The sequence below is a fragment of the Pristis pectinata genome, chromosome 38, assembly GCF_009764475.1.
Source record: "Pristis pectinata isolate sPriPec2 chromosome 38, sPriPec2.1.pri, whole genome shotgun sequence".
Taxonomy (NCBI): Eukaryota; Metazoa; Chordata; class Chondrichthyes; order Rhinopristiformes; family Pristidae; genus Pristis; species Pristis pectinata.
The window spans coordinates 2739092-2762003 of record NC_067441.1 but is presented as its reverse complement, the minus strand read 5'-3'; the positions used below and the strand labels follow the sequence as shown (position 1 = coordinate 2762003).

Sequence of the window (22912 nt, the reverse complement as noted above, 5' to 3'; positions counted from 1 at the left end):
AGGAGATTTACCAGGATGCTGCCTGGATTGGAGAGCATGTCTTATGAGGATAGGTTGAGCAAGCTGGGGCTTTTCTCTTTGGAGAGAAGTAGGATAAGAGGTGACCTGATAGAGGTGCACAAGATGATAAGAGGCATAGATCGAGTGGACAGTCAGAGACTTTTTCCCAGGGTGACAATGGCTAAACACGAGGGGGGCGTAATTTTAAGGTGATTGGAGGAAGGTATAAGGGGGGTGTCAGGGGTAAGTTTTTTACACCAGAGAGTGGGTGGGTGTGTGGAACGCACTGCCGGCAGAGGTGGTGGGAGCAGATACATTAGGGACATTTAAGAGACTCTTAGATAGACACATGAATGATAGAGAAATGGGAGGGAAGGGTTAACATTTGGAAGGGAAGGTTTAGGTAGATATTAGAGCAGGATAAAATGTCAGCACAACATTGTGGGCTGTAATGTTCTATGTTCTTTATTCTATGTCAGTGATAATAAACCCGATTCTGAAATGTGGGGAGAATAAAATGGGATTTGTGTGTTGATGATTCAGTGGGCCGAAGGGTCTGTTTCCATGCTGTGTGATTTTAACTGTGAGAAAAGATTCGGCTTCCATTCTGTGCTGACAACTTAGGTTGTGACTCCTTTGCTACCCAGCTGACTAGCAGCTACTGTGGGAAACTCCCCTGCTTGTGAGCCAGCACTGACCTCTGCTGGTGTCACAGCGTATTGCGGTGAGAGTTTCAAACCTTCCATTCACCACACTCAAGAGCTTCCATACACCGGGAAGACGCTGATAAGTTTTATTAGAACATAGAACATTACAGCACAGTACAGGCCCTTCGGCCCACAATGTTGTAACGACATTTTATCCTGCTCTAAGATCTATCTAACCCTTCCCTCCCATGTAGCCCTCCATTTCTCTATCGTTCATGTGTCTATCTAAAAGTTTCTTAAATGCCCCTAATGTATCTGCCCCCACCACCTCTGCTGGCAGTGCATTCGTTTTGCAAAAACTGCTCACCGATGCACCCAGAGATTTATTTCCCCAGACCAGGTGTGGATCAGTCGGGCCAAGTCCACTCGCTCCTTTGAGTCAGAAGTTTGTAGTTTTGATCCCATTGCTGGGGAGAACTTACCCAGACCAATGTTCCCCCCAGTATCCCCTCCCTCCTCACCGCCGCTCCTGCAGCACGGCGCTCCCTCTTCACTGCCCCTCCCGCAGCACGGTACTTCCTCCTGTAGCGCGGTACTCCCTCCTCACCGCCCCTCCCACAGCGTGGCGCTCCCTCCATTTCCAACACGATTGTGGGGAGTGAGTCTCTGGGGAGGGGGTGATGGCTGGGGACAGGATTGGGGAAGATTTGGCAGATGAGAGACTGAGTAAATCCCAGCATTGACTATCGGAAGTAACTGTTGTAGAATTTATTACAAGTTATAAATATATCACAGATTCACATATGAACCAGCACACTGCACTGATAGCCAAGAGTCACCAGTGTGTGCCCAAAGTCTCAGCAAACCCCAGACCCCACAAACCGGGAGTGATACATCAGAAACATCAGCTGTCCTTGGGGTTGATGTGTGGGCAGCCCACAGTGGGGTTAACAGACACAATGGAATTTAGGGGCAGGAGGGGGTTCCCTGGTCAACACCGGAGTCCAGTTGGTTGCTTCTCAAGGCCTCTCGTGGCAGGGACCGTCTCCAAACTGGCGGCTGCTATTTCTTCTTGGGGGCGGCTGCCTCGAGGGAGGACACCTCGGCCTTCAGCTGCTCCTCCCTCTGCTCCCGAAACCTGGCGTAGTCCTGGGCTGAGAGGCTGTGGACGGTGGGGGGGGGGGGTGGTGTTAGTGTGGTCGAGTGAGGGACCCAACCCCCCATCGTACCCCACCCCAGCGAACCCAGAGTTCCATGCTCACTCAGAGAGTCGTTAAGAGTCATACAGCAAGGAAGAGAGGCCCTTCAGCCCAACTGGTCTGTGCTGACCTCAGCCAGTCCCATTTGCCTGCATTTGGCCCACATGAACCTTTCCCATCCAAATGTCCTTGAACTGGCATACTTGTACCAACCTATACCACTTCCTCGTTCCACATAACCACCACCCTCTGTGTGAAAAACTTGCCCCTCAAGTTCCCTTTTTCCCCTCTCACCTTAAAAACCTGTGCCCTCTAGTTTTGGACTCCCCTACCCTGGAGAAAAGACTGATCATCCACTTAGATCTATACCCCTCACTGCATTTATAAAGCTCTGTAAGGTCACCCCTCAGCTCCCTGCACTCCAGGGAAAGCACTCCCAGCCTGTCCAGTCCCTCCTAACAACTCAAGCCCTCCAGTCCCAGTACTGTAGCCTTGTTACTTGTTATCCTAGTTAGGGGCAGGCATGGTAGTGTAGCGGTTAGCGTAACGCTATTACAGCGCCAGCGACCCAGGTTCAATTCCGGCCGCTGTCTGTAAGGAGTTTGTACGTTCTCCCCGTGTCTGCGTGGGTTTCCTCCGGGTGCTCCGGTTTCCTCCCACATTCTAAAAGACGTACGGGTTAGGAAGTTGCGGGCATGTTACGTTGGCGCCGGAAGCGTGGCGACACTTGCGGGCTGCCCCCCAGAACACTCGACGTAAAAAGGTGCCTTTCACTGTGTGTTTCGATGTACATGTGACTAATAAAGAAATCTGATCTGAATCAAATAACCTGCATCCTCTCCAGCTTTAGTGACGTCCTTCCTACAGCTGGGCGACCAGAACTGCACACAGCACTCCAGGTGCGGTCTCAGCCACGTCTTGTACAGTGGTAATGTGACTGATTGATCGGGGAGTGTCTCCCCAGCAGAGTTCAATGCCACCGCCTGTCCTTCGTACAGGAGGGCCCCACCATTCCTGAGCCACGAGGGGGTCAGGCTGCTATCATCACAGGGGACAACCAACCTTATTGCAGTTGGTTATGTTGACCCCAGGGTCCCTGCACAAGGATTAAGCCAAAGGCACCACACTCCTCCAATGGGCACTTATTGTAGCAACAGGCCGGTCAGTAAGACCATGGCTGACCCTTCTTACTTAAGAGGAAAAGGCCATTCGGTCCATCAGCTCTCTGCTGGCTCCCAGAGCGATCACATGCCCCCTTGCCCCCACCCCCCCCCCTCCTTATTTCCTGGTAGCCCCTGAAAGTCCAATGCCCTGCAACCCCCACCCTCCCTTGAGAGACACAGGAGACTGCAGATGGTGGGATCTGGAGCAACACACAATCTGCTGGAGGAACTCAGCGGGTCGAGCAGCGCTTGATGCAGGGTTTCAACCCAAAACATCGACAGTTCCTCCTCCCCCCCCAGATGCTGTTCGACCTGCTGAGTTCCTCTGGCAGATTTCTAATGCCCACCCCCTTGCCCCCTTGATTTTCTTTTGCACTCACCTACACACTGGGGGGTGGGGGGGGGTGGGGAAGAGGGGAATTACAGTGGCCAATTAACCCACTGACCCCACACATCATTGGGATATGGGAGGGAACCAGAGCTCCCGGGGGTGGGGTATCCACCAGGTCACAGGGAGAACGTGCAAACTCCACAAACATACACACACACACACACACACACACACACACACACACACACACACACACACACAGAGAAAGCACCAGAGGTCGGGATTAAACCGGGACCTCTGGAGCTGTGGGACATCGGCACTGAATGCTGTACCACCCTGCGTCTAATCCAAGTGTTTCTACACTTCCCCCCACCCACCACACTCCCCATCTGGTCTACAAATTTCTGCCGATCGGGAGAGGCAGCGGCTAGGCAGTGCGGGGACTTACTCTTGGACCACCTTGATCCCAAGGGACTGGGCTGTTCCGATCAGACTTTTGCAGACGTTCTTCAGCGGCATGTCCTGGAGCTGGAAGCTCTCATCCTGAGACTTTATCTTGGCGATTTCGTAGATATGCTTCACGGTCACCATGCCCGCCACCTCGTGACCTGTGGAGACACACTTCTCAGACTCGGGTTCCCGCAGACACCTGGGACTTATGTACAACAGCAGATGTCTGGGAGCGGGTTACAGTCTGGGATGTAATCCAGGGGTTCAGGGGGTTTATATATAGAATAACAGATCCCCGGAGTGGGTTACAGGCTGGGATCTAATCCAGTGGTTCAAGGGAATTATATCTAGAATAATAGATCCTTGGGAGTGGATTACAGGCTGGGATTAATCTATGAGGTCAGGGGGTTTATATATAGAATAACAGATCCCCAGGAGTGGGTTACAGTTGGGATATAATCCAGGGGTTCAGGCAGAGTTACCCCATCGCTGCCTCTGCCCCTGTCGGAGGGTTGATCATCCGTTCCCTCACGCTGCCCATCCCAGCGATGGGTTCTGCTCACCTGGCCTGCCAGCTCCCTTCTCGATTCCTGCCGCTGCCTTCAGGAAGTAGGAGACCGTGGGCTTGTTGATCTTCAGCTCGTACGTGCGATCAGGCTGGAAACATAGGATGGGTGAGCTGGATCCGGGCGCCCGTGTGACCTCTCACAACCCCCACCTCCACACCCCAAACCCCACCAGGACACTGCCTCTCCTTGGAAGGACATCGGAACATGTTACAGGCTGGGATATATTCCAGGAGGTTTGAGGGGAGGGTGTGTGGTTTACATACTTCTGCTGCTCCGTCGAAGCTGTCAAACCCCAGGTAGCTGATGATGGGCAATTCGGCCACAGAGGCACCACAGTTGTCTCCTCCCCCTCCGCACCTTGCCCTTCATTACATATCTACTTATGTGAGGCTGTTATCGCTGTGGCCACTTCTAACAGTACAAGGTGGAGTACAGTCACACACAGAAACAAACATTATGGTACAGGCACAGTTAGCGTAACGCTATTACAGCGCCGGCAACCCGGGTTCAATTCTGGCTGCTGTCTGTAAGGAGTTTGTACGTTCTCCCCATGTGTCTGCGTGGGTTTCCTCCGGGTGCTCCGGTTTCCTCCCACATTCCAAAGACGTACGGGTTAGGAAGTTGTGGGCATGCTATGTTGGCGCCAGAAGCATGGCGACACTTGCGGGCTGCCCCCAGAACACTCTACGCAAAGGATGCATTTCACTGTGTGTTTTGATGTACATGTGACTAATAAATAAATATATCTAATATCTTATAAAACAGAGAGATTAAGTAGTACGGGACTTGACCACATTCCCATCCTGTGGTCTCAGCGTCACAGAGAGATACAGCACAGAAACAGGCCCTTTGGCCCATAGGGTCTGTACTGACCATTTCCACTAATCCTACATTGAATCCCTACTTAAAAAAAAATTCTTCCCACATTCCCATCAAGGGGCAGATTCTACCCCTCACCCTACACTAGGGCCAATTAACCCACTGACCCCGCACATCGTTGGGATGTGGGAGGGAACTGGAGCACCCGGGGGGAAACCCACGCGGTCACAGGGAGAAGGTGCAGACTCCACACACACACACACACACACACACACACACACACACACACACACACAGCCAGAGGTCAGGATCGAAGCTGAATACACAAGGTCACTGAATGTTTGGGTCTTTGTTCTAGCTCAGGATCAGTGAACACAGTGTTAGGTAAACATCAGGGGGCACCCAAGAGCTGTCATCTGCCCACAAAATGGTTAAACCACCCACTAATACCTCATTAGACACCTGGTTGGGTACACATGTAACGTACGTAATCAATCGTTAATATTAGTGATTGGTATTGGAATTGTACTGCGGTACAGTGAAAACTTGTCTTGCATACCGATCGTACAGGTCAATTCATTACACAGTGCACTTACATTGGGTTAGAACGATTATAGTAAGGGTAATGAGTAGATCTGTAGAGAGCAGCTTGCAACGAGTTGATCCAAGGGTTGGATCTGTTAAGAAATATAACCATGCAAGTTGAGGTACAGAGGGATCTTGGGCTCCAAGTCCCTGAAAGTGGCCGCACAAGTCGATAGGGCAGTAAAGGCAGTGTATGGCATTCTTGCCTTTATTAATCGGGGCATTGCGTTCAAGAGTCGGAAAGTTGAAGCTTTATAAAACTCTGCAGGAGAAGACTTTTAGTGACCAGGATGTGGAATCGTTGGAAAGGGTGCAGAGGAGATCTACCAGGATGCTGCCTGGATTGGAGAGTATGGATTATGAGGAGAGACTAAGGGAGCTAGGGCCTTACTCTTTGCAGAGAAGGAGGATGAGAGGAGACATGATAGAGGTGTACAAAATATTAAGAGGAATAGATAGAGTAGACAGCCAGCACCTCTTTCCCAGGGCACCAGTGCTCAATACAAGAGGGCATGGCTTTAAAGTAATGGGTGGGAAGTTCAAGGGAGATATCAGAGGGAGGTTTTTTACCCAGAGAGTGGTTGGGGCGTGGAATGCGCTGCCTGGGGCGGTGGTGGAGGCAGGTACATTGGTCAAATTCAAGAGATTGTTAGATAAGCATATGGAGGAATTTAAAATAGGGGGATATTTGGGAGGAAGGGGTTAGATAGTCTTAGGCGTGGTTTAAAGGTCAGCACAACATGGTGGGCCGAAGGCGTTAGTTGGGAGGTCCCGAGGCAGTGCAAGCCACTGGAGTAACAGCTGTCTGTCTCGTTCACACTTACATTGACAATGATCTTAATGGGCAATGGAATCCCCTCTTTGATTTCCTTGGTCTTCTCGTTAAACTCCTTGCAGAACTGCCCGATGGGAATCCCTCGCTGCAGGTCAAGAACATTGGAGTCAGTAGTCTGGAACATTTCAGCTCTCGATCTCCCCACCTCCTCTGTCAGCACACCGCCCATCTCCGAACTCCCGCGGGTACAACTCTCCCCACCATCGAGGGACATCCACAAGAGGGGATGTCTCAGGAAGGTGACATCCACCATCAGGGACCCCCACCATCCGGGCCGTGCCCTCTTCTTGATGCTGCCACCAGGCAGGAGGTACAGGAGCCTGAAGACCCACACCTCACGGTTCAACAACAGCTTCTTCCCCACTGCCGTCAGGGTCTTGAACTGACCTGAAAAACCCCAACACTACCTTGGATCATGTTTCTTTTTCATTCTCTTTCAATGCACCAGTGTTAGTATGTTTAGTTATGTATAATTTAGCTAATTTAACTTGTGTTTGTTGTGTCTGTAACGCACTGTGCTGTTGCTGCAAAGAGCTAATTTTCATTTGTACCCTGGGGATGTGCGCCTGTGACAATAAACTTGAACTGTCAGGCCACTGAAAGAGCAGAGTGTCCACAGAACCACTTTCTTCAGTTGTAGTCACTGACATCGTTACCCAGCCCCTCACACTGTAGATGAACGGGACTGTTCGTAACAAAAAAAAACAAGCTGCTGGAGGAACTCAGGCAGCATTTGTGGAGATTGTAAGATATAGGAATAGAATTAGGCCATTCGTCCCGTCGAGTCTGCTCCTGGCTCAATCACGGCTGATATTTTTCTCAACCCCATTCTCCTGCCTTCTCCCTGCGCCCCCACGCCTTACCAATCAAGGACCTATCAATTCCTGCCTTAAATACACCCAATGACTTGGCCTCCACAGCCCTCGGTGGCAACTAATTCCACAGATTCACCGCCCTCTGGCTGAAGAAATTCCTTCTCATCTAAAGGGACGAGCCTTCATTCTGAGGCTGTGCCCTCAGATCCTAAAACTCTCCCACTGATGGAAACATCCTCTCCACGTCCGCTCTATCCAGGCCTTTCAGTATCTGGGAGGTTTCAATGAGATCCCCCCTCATCCTTCTGAACTCCAGGCCCAGAGATAAATGCTCAAACGTTCTTCACACGTTAACCCTTTCATTCCCAGGATCATTCTTGTGAACCTCCTCTGGACCTTCTCCAGGGTCAGCACATCTCTCCTTAGAGACAGGGCCCAAAATTCCTCACAATATTCCAACTACAGGCTGACCGATGCCTTATAAAGCCTCAGCAGTATATTCTTGCTTTTATATTCTCGTCCCCTTGAAATGAATGCTAACATTGCCTTTGCCTTCCTTACTACCGACTCAACCTGCAAGTTAACCTTGAGGGAATCCTGCACTGGGACTCCCAAGTCCCTTTGCACCTCTAATTTCTGAATTCTCTCCCCGTGGGCTGTCCAGAGAAAAGGACAGTCGATGTTTCGGATCGAGATCCTTCATCTGGACTGAAGGGAGTGGAGGGTATAAAGAGGTGAGGGGGAGGGAGTGGGGCAAGAGCTGCTAAGTGATAGGTGGATCCAGGTGAGGAGGGCTTGATTGGCAGATGGAGCGGGGAAGAGTGGAGATAGGCTGGCAGACGATAGGCAGATGGACTTAGGTGGACTGTTCCTAAATTTGATGCCACATTCGACCTCAGAATAATCTTTGGACCACTGTTCTGTCTCTGGGTCTATTGCTCTTTTCCATTGCAACACAGCCTGACTTTGGTTACGGAGACAAGGCTCGAGAAATAACAGTTGTTCTCCCGGTCTCTTGCATGGATTGTACGCCCGAGTCTCGTCCCAGGCACAGATATGCGTTGCTGAGGGAATACTGTACTACAGGATGGGCAGCACTGAGCTCAATTAAGAGTAACTGTATCCAACCTCCTCCTATTAGTAGATAACGGCTGATCTGACTGTAACCTCAGTAACACAATCCTGCCCAAGCCCTTGCTTATCAAGAATCTATCTAGTGCTGCCTTAAAAATATTCAAGGACAATGCTTCCACTGCTCTTTGAGCAAGAGAGTTCCAAAGACTCTCAGCCTCTCAGAGGAAAAAACTTACGTTAAATGGTGACCCCTTTAAACAGGACCCCTGGTTCTAAATTCAGATTATTTTATTGTCATAGACACTAGTCTATACCTCTCTCTGCCTTGGTGTAGCAGCCAGCATAATCAAAGACCCCACCCACCCGGGTCATTCTCTCTTCTCTCCTCTTCCATCGGGTAGAAGATACAGGAGCCTGAGGGCACGTACCACCAGGCTCAAAGACAGCTTCTACCCCACTGTGATAAAACTATTGAACAGTTCCCTTATAGAACCATAGAACACTACAGCGCAGAAAGCAGGCCATTCAGCCCTTCTAGTCTGTGGAGAAACTTTATTCCGCTAGTCCCATTGACCTGCACCCAGACCATAACCCTCTAGACCTCTCCCATCCATGTATCTGTCCAATTTATTCTTAAAACTTAAGAGTGAGCCCGGATTTACCACGTCAGACGGCAGCCGGTTCCACACTCACACCACTCTCTGAGTGAAGAAGTTCCTCCTAATGTTCCCCCTAAACCTTTCCCCTTTCACCCTATACGATGAGATGGACTCTTGATCTCACAATCTACCTTGTTGTGACCTTGCACCTTATTGTCTACCTGCACTGCACTTCCCTGTAGCTGTGACACTTTACTCTGTACTGTTATTGTTTTTACCTGTACTACCTCAATGCACTCTGTATTAACTCAATGTAACTGCACTGTGTAATGAATTGACCTGTACGAATGGTATGCAAGACAAGTTTTTCACTGGATCTCAGTACAAGTGACAATAATAAACCAATATCAATGAAATTCTTTGCTCGCATGAAGCTCACAGAGTAAACAGTGTCCATGGTAATGATAAGTACAACAATAAATACAGCGACGGGCGCAAACTAACAGAATGGTGCAAAGATTGCAGTGCAGTCTTAGAACCATAGAACAGCACAGCACAATACAGGCCCTTCGGCCCACCATCTTGTACCAACCTTTAAATCACACCTAAGACTATCTAACCCCTTCCTCCCACATATCCCCCTATTTTAAATTCCTCCACATGCTTATCTAAAAATCTCTTAAACTTGACCAACGTACCTGCCTCCACCACTACCCCAGGCAGCGCATTCCACGCCCCAACCACTCTCTGGGTAAAAAACCTTCCTCTGATATCTCCCTTGAACTTTCCACCCATTACTTTAAGGCCATGCCCTCTTGTATTGAGCATTGGTGCCCTGGGAAAGAGGCGCTGGCTGTCCACTCTATCTATTCCTCTTAATATTTTGTACACCTCTATCATGTCTCCTCTCATCCTCCTTCTCTGCAAAGAGTAAAGCCCTAGCTCCCTTAGTCTCTTCTCATAATCCAATCCAGGCAGCATCCTGGTAAATCTCCTCTGCACCCTTTCCAACACTTGCACATCCTTCCTATAATGAGGCGACCAGAACTGTACACAGTACTCCAGTCTTAAATAGTGCATAAAGAAATGCTGGTGACAATAATGAACAGAGAGAGGTAGAATTAAGGGTCCAAGAACATGCAAACTTCTGCAGATGCGTTATAGAAAATATCCTGACAGGTTGCATCTCAGCCTGGTACGGCAACTGCTCTGCCCTGGACCGACAGAACCCAAACAGAGTGGTAAACATAGCCCAGTCCATCCTAGGACTGTGTTGGTCCAGCATAGCCTCTTCCTTCCATCCAGTCTATCTTCACAGTGTGTTGCCTCAGGAAGACTAATTGTATCGTCCCTGGCCGTTCCCTTCTCTCTCTTCTACCTTCTGGGAGAAGATACAGGAGCTTGAAAGTCCAGGTGACCAGACTAAAGAACAGCTTCTTCCCCATTGCTGTCAGACTATCACATCCCTGTCCCCACCCTCTCCACAATCAACCTGTCAAGACGCCGAGGATCTTATGTTTCATTCAAGTCTGCCCTCAACCTCCTATGTTCTAGGAACCAGATGGGAAGAGAATGGGGGAATCTGGAACTATGAGTCACATTTAAAGTTAAGGGGCTGACCATCCTACCATCTGACAGGAGGGTACTTACCTGACCGAGGGTGGGGCCGAGAGGTGGTCCTGGGGCTGCTTGACCGGAGCGTACGATGGCACGGATCACGTTACCGGGGTCCACTTTCTTCACGGCTTTCGTCACTCTGGAGAGCTTGGACATCGTTTACCTGCGGAGGGAATTGCAGGAGAACTAGATGGGAGCGTGCAGTCTGGGCACCCTGATCCCAGGTAGAGGGGAAAGAGGGGAAAAGTTCAAAGGAGATATGCGGGACAAGTATTTTTTACACAGAGAGCGGTGGGTGCCTGGAATGTGCTGCCAGGGGTGGTGGTGGAGGCAGATACGATAGAGGGGTTTAAGAGGCTCTTAGACAGGCACATGAATATGCAGCAAATGGAGGGATATGGACATTGTGTAGGCAGAAGGGAATAGTTTAATTGGGTGTAATTAGCTTAATTAATTCAGCACAACATCGTGGGCCGAATGGCCTGTTCCTGTGCTGTACTGTTCTAGGTTCCTTTCTTTTCCTTTACAATATTTTTATTGTCGGCAAAGAAAATACAGAGTACATGAATCAATAAGGTAAAAATACTACTAAATACGTTGTGTTAAATTATACTTGACATCACAATACTCTATATTAGGTTCCAAAAGGAAATTAAGGAAGTTTGACTGCAAATTGCACACAATGTGCATAATTACTGACCAAAAGCATCCAAAAATCTAACGAAAAGAAGAAATTTATGCCTGACAATCCAAAGACTTTAATCAATTTAAAGAAGCCCCAGAAGAATAATTTGATCTGAAGCTTAGCCTGAGTGCAATGAAGGAGGAATTCCTTCTGTGTGTTCAGAAACCCTCCTAAAAGGATGCAACCTGCCTAAAGGAGCAGGAAAGTTTACGGTAGGTTACTTACAGTTAAAATAAATCCGGAGTTTCAGACACACAGAGCTAGGCCTTCAGCCCTTGGTTACCAGCATGGGATCCTCCATTGTAGGTTAAAGGTTGAATCCTAAGAGTTAAATATATATCAGAAAGGAAAAGAAGAGAATTTTAGTTATCACAGTAGCCTTTTAATTCTTGATTAGACAGTGACAGTCAATGCTGTTTAAAGAATTTTAAGCTTAGAAAAGTATGTATTGCATTCTGGGAATTGTAGTTCTTTAATGCGCTGGGTGACTGACAACTCGGGACGCCGGTAACAACCAATCTTGATAGTGGGAGGACAACTTTAATGATTGATGGAGTGCCTGCCTATCAGAGCGGAGAAGCCAGGCAGCCCGGTCAGTCATTGGTCACTTGTAGCCAATAGGAATAGTGTGGGGGCGGGGATAGGGCGGTAAGCAGGTTTGGTTGAGGCAGCGACGACATTTGCCTCGGTGTGAGGGGGAAAGCGAGATGGCGGATGCGCCGCCCGGGGTGGATGTGCCCGAACTGGGGTCGTGGAGCATCGCGGAACTCCAGGCCAAGCTCAACGAGATCGGCTTCTCCGCGCAAGGTACCAGGCCGCCGGTTCCGCCGGAGTGACCGTGACCGGTGCTGAACTCGGGCCTAGCGACGTCCCGAGCCTGGAGCTGGCGTGCCGGGCAGGCCGGGTGTCCCAGCCTCAGAAGTGGAGGGAGGGTAGCCCCTGGGCCCTGCTTTCGCTCCAGCAGTTTGTTCACTAATGAATCACTCAAGTAAATCGATAAAACTAAACGAAACCACTAAACTTATTAAATCCCCAAAGGTAAATTAGAACTATTGAACGTAATGCACCTGATTAAAAATGCCTTGCATTGTTATTCTAAGGTGCATTAAAGGACTGAAGGAACAAATTTGATTTATAAGGAATGAGTGAATTATTATGCGTCTAATTTTTGTTCCTGTTTTACTTCCTAACTCTTCCTAACATACGTTAGATGAGAGTTGGGGGAAGCAACGAGGCAGTGCATGGATGGAGCGGGCAGTGCTGGCGAGTGCCAATCTTTTGGAAGGGAGGCACAGCTTCTTTGGAGGGGCAGAGGAAGAGGGGAGCACCGCCCCTTCAAAGAAGGGGTGGAGGAGGTGGTGGTGGTGGGGGAGGAAGCACTGCTTCTGTTGGGAGGGGAGTATTGCCCCTGTTGAGGTGCATGATTTTTCAACAACTGTTCCATCTTCCTTATGAGATTGATGTGAGTGACCCCTGACCGCTGGTTTGAAGAATGGGATTGGAGTTCTCCGCAAGGTCGATACTTATCCCTTATTCAAATCACTGATCATTTCTCTTGAGGGAGCCTCTGTTTGTACCAACGGCCTCACACCCATGTCACAACAGTCAGTGCACTTTAAGTAGTTTGTTGTCATTGAAGCTATTTGAGTTGGACTGAGATCTGAATGGCATTGGTTAAGCAAGAGTCTTTCTCTGGATGCTTCTAATACATAGCCTGACATTTGCAAACCATTCCATCTGAGGATGTATGGTTTGTAATTTGAGGAAGGTCAGGGGTGAGAGTGGTTGAATCCTGTTTCTAGCACTTCTGTTGTTGGCTGAGTGTTGTTTTGGGTGCTCCTCTTTAAAGGTCACGTTGATTTAGCATCCTTTGGGCCACCTGTCCTTTTAGACACAGGTAAAATAAAATTTCACAGCATTTCTGAGAGGCATATATTAGCCAAAAAAGTTCTCTTGTGAACTGTGGGTGGTAAGAATCCCATCTCCATACAACAGCAATTAATGGTGTAATAAAAGCAAAAAAATGATGGAAACACTCTCCAGATCAGGCTGAAGGTTTTAAGGAGGGCCCCATACCTGATGCAGGGTTTTAGAACATAGAACACTACAGCACAGTACAGGCCCTTCGGTCCACAATGTTGTGCTGACATTTTATCCTACTCTAAGATCTATTTAACCCTTCCCTCCCACATAGCCCTCCATTTCTCTATCAGTCATGTGGCTATCTAAGAGTCTCTTAAATGTCCCTAATGTATCTGCCCCCACAACCTCTGCTGGTAGTGTTCCACGCACCCACCACTCTGTGTTTTTTTAAAAAAAAAACTTACCCCTGACATCCCCCTTATATCTTCCTCCAATCACCTTAAAATTATGTCCCCTTTTGTTAGCCATTGTCGCCCTGGGAAAAAGTCTCTGACTGTCCACTCGATCTATGCCTCTTATCATCTTGTACACCCCTATCAAGTCGCCTCTGATCCTCCTCTCCAAAGAGAAAAGCCCTAGCTCACTCAACCTATCCTCATAAGACATGCTTTCCAATCCAGGCAGTATCCTGGTAAATCTCCTCTGCACCCTCACTAAAGCTTCCACGTCCTTCCTATAATGAGGCGACCAGAACCGAACACAATACTCCGAGTGTAGTCTAACCAGAGTTCTATAGAGCTGCAACATTACCTCGCAGCTCTTGAACTCAATACCCCGACTAATGAAGGCCAACACTCCATACGCCGCCTTAACAACCCTATTGACCTGCGCGGCAACCTTGAGGGATCTATGGATGTGGACCCCAAGATCCCTCTGTTTTGACCTGAAACGACAATCCCTCTCTCTTCCCTCCCCCCCCCCCACCACCACAACCACTGATACTGCTTGACCCGCTGAGCTCCTCCAGAAGATTGTTTGTTACTCCAGATTCCAAAGTTGAAGTCGAGTTTATTGTCACGTGCACAAGTACATGTGTGCACAGGTGCAATGAAAAACTTGCAGCATCACAGGCACAGAGCATTATAGAAGCAGTATTAACAAGAAAAACATAAATTAAAACTTTTACAGTAAAATACACAATTGGGACAAAAAAAACAAAGTCCATTTTAGTGCATAGTGATCAAAGTGGTCATCATGTTGCTGGACTGTAGTGATTAGGGTTGTGCTGGTTGGTTCAAGAACCGAATGGTTGAAGGGAAGTAGCTGTTCTTAAACCTGGTGGTGTGGGACTTCAGGCTTCTGTACCTCCTGCCCGATGGTAGCTGCGAGAAGATGGCATGGAATATCTTCAGTCTCTTGTGTTTTCTGAAACGTTAACTGTTTCTCTATGCACAGATGCTGCTTGACCTGAGTGTTAACATTTTCTACTTTATTTGAGATCTACAGCGTTACAGTTCCTCTGATTTTTCTTCATCAGTAATTAATGCTAGGGCAGTTGTTAATTTTACTTCTGGTATTTTTGTGAGCCAATCATATTTAGGGGTCTTATTCCCTTTTATTTCCTGACATTGCTGAAGGAGGTTATTCGGACTTTGGAGCAATCCCATTTCTCCACTTATTTTCCTGTGACCTATTCTCTCTCAGATGCCTTTCTGATACTCCTATCATTCACCCCCACCTATATTCAAGGATAATTTACAGCAGCCAATTAACCTACTATCATGTCTTTGGGATGTGGGAGGAAATTGGAGCTCCCGGGGGGAAACCCACGCATCGCAGGGAAAACTTGCAAACCCCACACGGACAGCACCCGAGGTCAGGATTGAACACAAGTTGCTGGAGCTGTGAGGCAGATAGAAAAGGCAAGTAGGGAGAGTTCGGGTCACCAAACGATCCGCTGGAGGAATGCAGCGGGTCAGGCAGCATCTGTGGGAGGAAAGGAATAGTCAACGTTTCAGCTCGAAGCCCTGAGTCCTGATGTAGGGTTTTGATCTGAAATGTCGACAGTTCCTTTCCTCCCACAGATGCTGCCTGACCCGCTGAGTTCCTCCAGCGGATTGTTTGTTGCTCCAGATTCCAGTGTCTGCAAGTCTCTTGTGTCTCGAGTTTGGGTCAGCAATCAGCTTTGATCTTACTGAATGGTGGGAACAGGCTTGATGGGCTAAGTGGCCTCCATTTGTTGTGTTTCTCTTTAGTTTACCGGCCAAAGCTCTTTCCCACCCTCCCCAATCAACACAGATTAATGCCCATACCTGAAGGCTCTGCTACCTGTAGGTTTGTCCTTATCTACATGATTGCAAGGTGAAGTGAGACAGATTTTTCACAGCCAGAGGATATGAAGTGGCTATATAAATGTGGATTTTTAAGAAAATTGTTAAAAGCTGTGTCTTAGACTTGCTCACTAGCTAATCAAAGGTTCTAAATTGATGTGTGTACCAGCTATGATTTCAAGCAGTGTGGCCATTGAACACCATCTGTAACCTGGGGTCAATCACTGGGATCCCTGTGTAATTCCAGCAATGTATTTGGGGTTTTCCCTGCAGCAAGGAGGCTGTTCAGCTCTCTCAAGGCCATTGAGTATTTTCAATTGGGTCACCTCCCTCTTCCTGCCTTGATATGATTTGAAAATCTTCACCCTCCTGAAGGTATATCCCCATTGTGATTTGAAGGGAGACGCGGGCCTGGATTTAGACTGTCTTTTTCACAACTGCGATAGGTCGTGAAAACCAGAAAATGCTGGAAAATTCGGTAGGTCAGGCAGCATCTATAAGAAATGAAACAGTTAATGTTTCTGGTCAATGAGTAGGGTAGGTAGTCAGATCTCTTTTTTTCTCCCCATGGTAGGGGTATTGGAAACGAGAGGGCACAAGTTTAAGGTGTGAGGAAGGAGTTTTAAAGGGGATCTGAGGGGTTGATATCTGGAACCTGCTGCCAGAGGAGGTGGTGGAATCAGGTAGACACAGAACAGGACAGCACAATACAGGCCCTTCGGCCCACAATGTTTTGCTGACCTTTAAACCTTGCCTAAGACTATCTAACCCCTTCCTCCCACATATCCCTTGATTTTAAATTCCTCCATATGCTTATCTAGCAACCTCTTGAATTTGACCAATGTACCTGCCTCCACCACCGCCCCAGGCAGCGCATTCTATGCCCCAACCACTCTCTGGGTAAAAAAAACCTTCCTCTGACATCTCCCTTGAACTTCCCACCCATTACTTTAAAGCCATGCCCTCTTGTACTGAGCATTGGTGCCCTGGGAAAGAGGTGCTGGCTGTCTATTCCTCAATATCTTGTACACCTCTATCATGTCTCCCCTCATCCTCCTCCTCTCCAAAGGTACACTTACTATGTTTAAGAGGCATTTAGACAGACGTAAATAGGCAAGGAATGAAAGGAATCAGTCCTAATGTGGGCAAGTGGGATTGGTATAGATGGCTGTAAAAGTCGGCATGGACATGGGGGGCAGAAGGGCCTGTTTCTGAGCTATACAACACTATGGCCTTGCATCAGAACTTTTTGAAATATGGTTGCTGCTGTGTCGGACACTGCAAACCTCCTCAGACAGCACCTTCCAAACCCACCACCTCTACCGGCCAGAAGGACAAAGGCAGCGAGAGCATGGGGAGGAGCACCACCACCTGGAAGTTGCCCTCCAAGCCACACACCGTCCTGACTTGGAAATATATTGCCGTTCCTTCACCGTCGCTGGGTCAAGATCCTGGAACTGCCTCGCAAGGCCACTGTGGGTATACCCACAGCTGAAGGGTGGCAGCGGTTCAAGATGGCAGCTCACTACCACCTTCTCAAGGGCAACTACGGATGGGAAATTAAGTGCTGGCTCAGCCTAAAGCCAAACTTGTGCACAGCAGGCTCCTGCTAACAGCAAGGTTGTAACAGCCTGGTACTATCAGTCAAGTTGAGTGAGGAGTACATTATTGTCCAGACCAGAGAAGATTCAAAATGGCTCATGTAGTCATTTACTCCCACAAGAAGGATTGATGGGGATAATTCTGTCCATGAATGTAATCCACGGAACACCACTTGTTTTTCCACCATATGGATGCACCGGTGTCTCCCAACTGCCTTGTAAAGTCTGACTAGATATCTTTTTGTGCAAAGCTTGAGTATAACTTGAACCATCTGAATTTGAGTGCTGCTCCCATAGGCTTAGCTAATAATGCTTCAGTTAGTTTCTGTTAGGGTTCACTATCTGAAACATTAATGAGTTTTCTCTGTGAATGTGGAGGTTCCTGCAGTCTGTCTTTGGGAAGTGCATATGCTCCCTGCAATTTTAACTGGACTCTTGTCTCTTTGGGTATACTTCTGTCCACTTCCCACCCTCTGTACTGTGTTTAAGTCTAAATGCTTTGTCTTGGCCTTTCTGATACAGAATGTGGTTGTGATTAGTTAGCAGTATGTCTGAAGTCCTGCAGAATGCAAACCTGGTGGTCTGCTAATAGAGCTGCTGCCTCGCACCTCAGCAACCTGGGTTTGGTTCTGACCCCAGGCGCTATCTGCATGCAGTTTACCTGTTCTCCCTGTGACCACACAAGTTTTCTCCCGATGCTCCAGTTTCCTCCTGCATCACAACAAAAACTTGTAGGTTGGTAGATTAATTGGCCACTTTAAGTTGCCCCCTAATGTGTAGATAATTGAGGGAGTTGATGGGACAATAGGGAGAATAGAATGTAGGATTAGTGTCCAAATGGGTGCTCGATGGTGTAGGTGGGCACAGGGCTGAAGGGCCTGTTTCTGTGCTGTATGCCTGTGACTCAAGTCCTATTCACAATATCCCTTGCAGCATACTGAAAGGATTGCTATCTGGGAATATTGGATACAGGATGTGATGAGAATGCTCCCTCTGATTGGGAGACCCCACCACAGTATATGTGGATGACTCTAGGTTCTAGAGAGATGATGGGAAAGGCTGCCCAGCATCTGAGGTAGACTTGAGGCTCTAGAGAGAGAAATCCATATGCTTGTTGATTGGGTAGTGATTTGTGGATTCTGTAAGGGTGAATTTCCATCATCTAGACAGCCGTAGCTCAGGGCTAGTCTGAATTATTGCTGCTGTCTTTTCAATAGATGCTGCAGATTGTGGAGTTGTAACTGAGTGAAGTCTAGATGGTTTCAATGGGTAGGTTGATAAACACTTGAGCAAGAAGAATGGAGAGACATCTCACTGGTGAGATTGGGTGGGAAGGGGCTGGAGTCAAGCACAGGCTAGTTTCTGTCTACTCTAAATTCATCGTAACATCTTGTATCTTTGTTTTGAAAGGTGTGCGGGAAGAACTTATCGAACGCCTGCAGAACTACAGTTTACAGGTGAGTGGATCCACACTGAATGATGCCACCCCGCCTTCTCAGTCACCACCATCTGGTCTGCCGTTGGCTTTAAACTCTCATCTCTCCAGTGCTTTGATTGCAATGGCCCATGAAGTGCTGGAGAGTTCATTTGCACCCTCTGAGAGGGAATTTTGGTGCACACAAGGGCTGGACGTAGTTTCTTTTTGAATAGGGAGACCAGAGTGTCCTAACGCAGAATAACTTGAGCTCCTGACACCCCAGCAGGGAATAAGTGGGAGAACGCTGGCTGTGAGTGAATAAACTAAGAGACAGAAGAGACTGCAGATGGAGCAAAAAAACAACAACCTGCTGGAAGAACTAGGTGGCTCAATCTGTGGAGGCAAAGAGATGGGTCAAGACCCTGCATCAAGACTGAGAATATAGAGGGGAGATGACCAGTATAAAGGGGTGGGAGGGAAGTGAGGTAAAGGTGAACAGAGGGAGACAGGTAAAGAAACACAAGGGTTGTGGGTTACCTGAAACTCAACATTCATACCTTTAGGTTGTAAGATACCCAAGTGGAATGTGAGGTGGTGTTCTTCTAGTTTGTGTTTAGCCTCATTTTTGCAGTGGAGAAAGCAGAGGACAGATGGGTCAGTGTGGAAATGGGAAGAGGAGCTGAAGTGGCATGCAGCCAGAAGTTTAGGGTGATTGTTGTGGGCAGAACACAGGTGCTCTGCAAAACTGTGGCCTGGTCTACACTGGTCCTGCTGACGTAGAGGAGGCCACGTCAGGAGCATGGCATGCAATAGACCTGGCTGAAGGAGGTGCACTTGAATCTCTGCCTCACCTCGGAAGGGCTGTGGAAGTCGCCAGATAGTGGTGAGGGAGGAGGTGTAGGAACATGTGCTCGCCTGCAGTTGCAGGGGAAAGTGCCAGGGGATGGGGGAGGAGTGGGTGGTATGGGATGAGTGGACCAGGGAGTCACAGAGTGTGGTTCCTGCGGGAAGCAGAACAGGGTAGGGGGGAGAGATGTGGCTGGTTGTGGGATCTTGGAGTTGGCAGAAGTGGTGACAGATGATATGCTGGATGTGGAGGCTGGTGGGTGAAAGGCGAGGAGCAGGGGAACTCTTATCCCTGTTCTGTCTGGGGCAGGGAGTGAGGGAGACGTGCAGGAATTGGGGGAAATGAGTGTGAGGGCTCCTGTGGAGAGGAAGCTACGCTTCCTGAAGAAAGGACATTTTAGAAGTCCTGGAGCAGAAAACCTCGTCTTGAGAACATATGCGGTGGAGATGGAGAAATTGGGAGAAAGGGATGGTGTCCTTGCAGGAGAAAGGGTGGGAGGAGGTGTGGTTGAGGTAGCCCGGAGGCTTATAGTAGATGTCAGTGGATAGTTTGTCTCCTGAGGTGGAGACACAGAGATCCATAAAACTGTTGGAAGTAGTCCAGAAGAATTTGAGGGCAGGGTGGAAGCTGGTGGTAAAGCTGACAAGTCCCACGCGCGTGCAGCACCAATGCAGTGGTCGATGTAGTGGACAAAGAGCTGGGAGTGGTGCCAGAGTAGGTTTTGGAACAAGGATTGTTCCATGTAGCCAACAAAAAGACAGGTGTAGCTGGGGCCTATAGCTGCACCTTTGTATAGAAAGTGGGAGGAATTGACAAAATGAATAAACTAATTTTAGTAAATACTGTAACTTTTTTCAAAAAAGGTAACTTTCCGCAGGATCATTTGCATCCACTTGGAACATCCCAGAGTACCTTGCAGCCAGTAAGTTACTGAAATGTAGTCACTGTCCTAACGTGGGAAACACAGGAGCCAATTTACACACAGCGAGTTTCAATAAACCGTCATATTGTTATAGTGCTTTAAAATGTTGATTGAGAATTAGATATTGGCCAGATCATGAGAGATGGCTCCTTTGCTTCTCTTCACTAAAGATTTGAAAGAGCAGACATAGGGTGGGTCGTGGCGATGGGTTTGGTTTAAAATCTCAAGGCAGCCCCTCTGAAAATGAGCAACGTGCGCGAAGTGCTGGAGGATCTCAGCAGGTCAGGCAGCACCTATGGAGGGAAATGAACAGTTGACGTTTTGGGTCGAGACTCTTCGATGCTTTTCAACCACGTGCTCACCTAGACTTGCTTCCACAGGAAGGGTCTCAACCCACAACGTCCACTGTTCGTTTCCCTCCATAGATGCTGCCTGACCTGCTGAGTCCCTCCAACGTTTCGTGTGTGTTGCTCCAGATTTCCAGCATCTGCAGTCTCTCGTGTCTCCCATTGACAATGAGATGGTTGCTGATAAATCCAGTAAATATCAGGGCAAAATGTTGAGCTCCCTCTCCCAAGCAGTAGTTGAGGTGAACAGCAGAGATGCTTTGAAGGGGGCTTGTGTGTTAATCCACCCAAGGAGGATGCATGAAGCATAAATATTGGTGTGGATTAGCTGGACAAAATGGCCTGATTCTATGCTGTAAACCCAATTAAAGCTCCAGTTGCCTCTTTGTGGGTATGGAAGAGCCCCAGATTTCCTGACCGCTAATCTCTTTCCTCCTTTGGTTTGGGCAAGAGACGCTCGGTTATGCAGCACAACCTTTAGTCGTTGTGGTTTAAACTATTCAGGGTGTAGTCTCCATTTTCCTACTCGTTAGAGCTCCAAATGAATGTGAAAAAGCCCATCCCTCTATGCAACTTTGCTTCTCTGCATCATAGATCTGGTCATTTAGTTGCATCTGAATCCTCTGAGGACCTATTCTGTAAGCAGTGTTTTGTTACTTTAAAGATACATCCCTCAAAGATTCTTCCTGGCATATCGATCCTTGTTTTACCAACCTAAACGTCTCATTTGCCTGGTTAATTGAGGCTGTAGTGTCAGTCTCAGCTGCAGCTCTTGGCCTCTGGAGTCAGAGGTTTCTGGGCTTTTGCAGCCCAGAGCTTTGGCCACCAAGGTTTTCAGTGTGGTGCTGAGGGTGTGCTGCACTGTTGGAGGGGCTATCTTTCATCCAACCTACCACCACTCCCCATCAGCACCCTCCCTCTCCCCACCCCAATGTCTGCTCTTTCAGACATGCATTAAAAGATCCCACACTTCTTTCCTGAAGAGGCACCAGCAAGCTGCCTCCGGTCATCTGACTGACATTTATTTTTCAGTCTTTATTTTCAAGCAGATTATCTGGTTGCTTTAACATCATTGTTCATTGGGACTTGCTGTGAGTTGATTGGATGCCATGTTCCTGATCTTACAACTGTGACTACATATTAATAAAGTGTTATTGACTGTAAAACGTGACTTGAGGGGGGCTTGCTGTACTGAAGGGGATGTGTAATGAGCTGTAGAAAGTTTTATTGCACTGCCCATAAAAGTGAGTCTAACCATTTGTGGTCAGTGTTGCTCCAGGGAGTTATTTCCTTGCTGAGGTGTCTGATGCTTGAGTGAGATTTTTGCTCTCTGGACAGTTATGGTTGAGGTCAGTTGAATGACCTTGGTCTCTGTGGTGGTGGTGCACAACTTTAGCTACAACACCTGGCTTCACCTTCCTTTGTTGCAGACTGGAACGATCCTGAACCGTCCCGTGCGTAAAGATGAGCTGGACAAGGGGCACCCGATGCCCCCGATGCCTGCGCAGGTGAGCTGAACTGACGGGGGGAGAGGGGGAGGTGGGGGAGAAATGTCGTCGGATGTCGTGAAGTTGTGGGGGAGAAAACCTGGCTTCTGAGACAGCAGAGCCCAAGTTACTGGACACTTAGCTCAAGGGAATAGCACACCCTCCCCATTACGACAGAGGTGACTATCGGGTCTGTGCTGATTGCCAGCAGAGTAATTCTATCAGTTCCACTCCCCCTTCCTCTCATTTCCCTGTATCCTTGTAACTTGATCTCTCTCACATGCCCACCAATTCCTCTTTATTTCTTTCACTGTTTACCTGCACTAAGGGGTGATTTTAGAGCAGCCAAGTTAATCTACCTCCTGGGACGTCGGAGGGAACCAGAGCACCCTGGGGAAACCCACATGGTTGCAGGGAGGAGATGCAAGCTCCAGATAGGCAGCACCCATGCTCAGGATGGTAGAGTGGTGGGGGAGCAGCACCAACTACGGTGGTACCTGGCTGCCCATTGAGATAGCAGGGGGGTTGTCCCTTCCAATCACTGTCGGCTGACTAACGAGGGAGCCTGCTCCAGGTCTCCTTTTGTACTAGGATAAGTGCTGATGCTCGTGCGAACTGAACACCGTCGCAGCACCCTTTAGATTCTATTGGCAAATGGAGGCACACTGCAGAGCTCTCTGATTCCCCTGCTCCCTCCCCATAGCCGTGCA

At 48.5% G+C, this 22912-nt stretch overlaps 2 protein-coding genes across 8 annotated transcripts in view; one reads left to right on the top strand and one right to left on the bottom strand.

Moving 5' to 3' along the window:
* Window positions 1-1212: 1212 nt before the first annotated feature.
* On the bottom strand, window positions 1213-11764 carry mrpl11 (mitochondrial ribosomal protein L11). 2 transcript variants are annotated; one of them, XM_052045174.1, is made up of 6 exons: window positions 11614-11764; window positions 10737-10866; window positions 6588-6683; window positions 4354-4447; window positions 3789-3948; window positions 1220-1809 (listed from the first exon to the last, which is right to left on the bottom strand). In XM_052045174.1, exons 2-6 carry the CDS (start codon window positions 10857-10859, stop codon window positions 1710-1712), a joined length of 573 nt encoding a protein of 190 aa, XP_051901134.1. In that variant the 5' UTR covers window positions 10860-10866; window positions 11614-11764; the 3' UTR covers window positions 1220-1709. The 2 variants fall into 2 exon arrangements, with proteins under 2 accessions (XP_051901135.1, XP_051901134.1); XM_052045175.1 differs by lacking the exon at window positions 6588-6683 and having other exon boundaries at window positions 1213-1809.
* Window positions 11765-12046: 282 nt separating this feature from the next.
* The window catches only part of sf3b2 (splicing factor 3b, subunit 2), a 113587-nt gene continuing 102721 nt past the window's right edge, over window positions 12047-22912 (top strand). For all 6 annotated transcript variants that reach the window (XM_052045133.1, XM_052045131.1, XM_052045130.1 and 3 more), the window contains exons 1-3: window positions 12047-12195; window positions 18593-18639; window positions 22146-22223. In XM_052045133.1, the coding sequence (XP_051901093.1) occupies window positions 12096-12195; window positions 18593-18639; window positions 22146-22223 (225 nt within the window). In that variant the 5' untranslated portion in view covers window positions 12047-12095. The remainder of the gene's footprint in view (window positions 12196-18592; window positions 18640-22145; window positions 22224-22912) is intronic.

Excerpts from the sequence above, each read along its gene's own strand:
- mrpl11 (XM_052045174.1), bottom strand. The coding sequence starts at position 10,859 with ATGTCCAAGCTCTCCAGAGTGACGAAAGCCGTGAAGAAAGTGGACCCC. Across the intron at positions 4,448-6,587 it reads CCATTAAGATCATTGTCAAT|CCTGATCGCACGTACGAGCT; the intron begins GTAAGTGTGAAC and ends CTATGTTTCCAG. Across the intron at positions 3,949-4,353 it reads GAAGGGAGCTGGCAGGCCAG|GTCACGAGGTGGCGGGCATG; the intron begins GTGAGCAGAACC and ends GTGTCTCCACAG.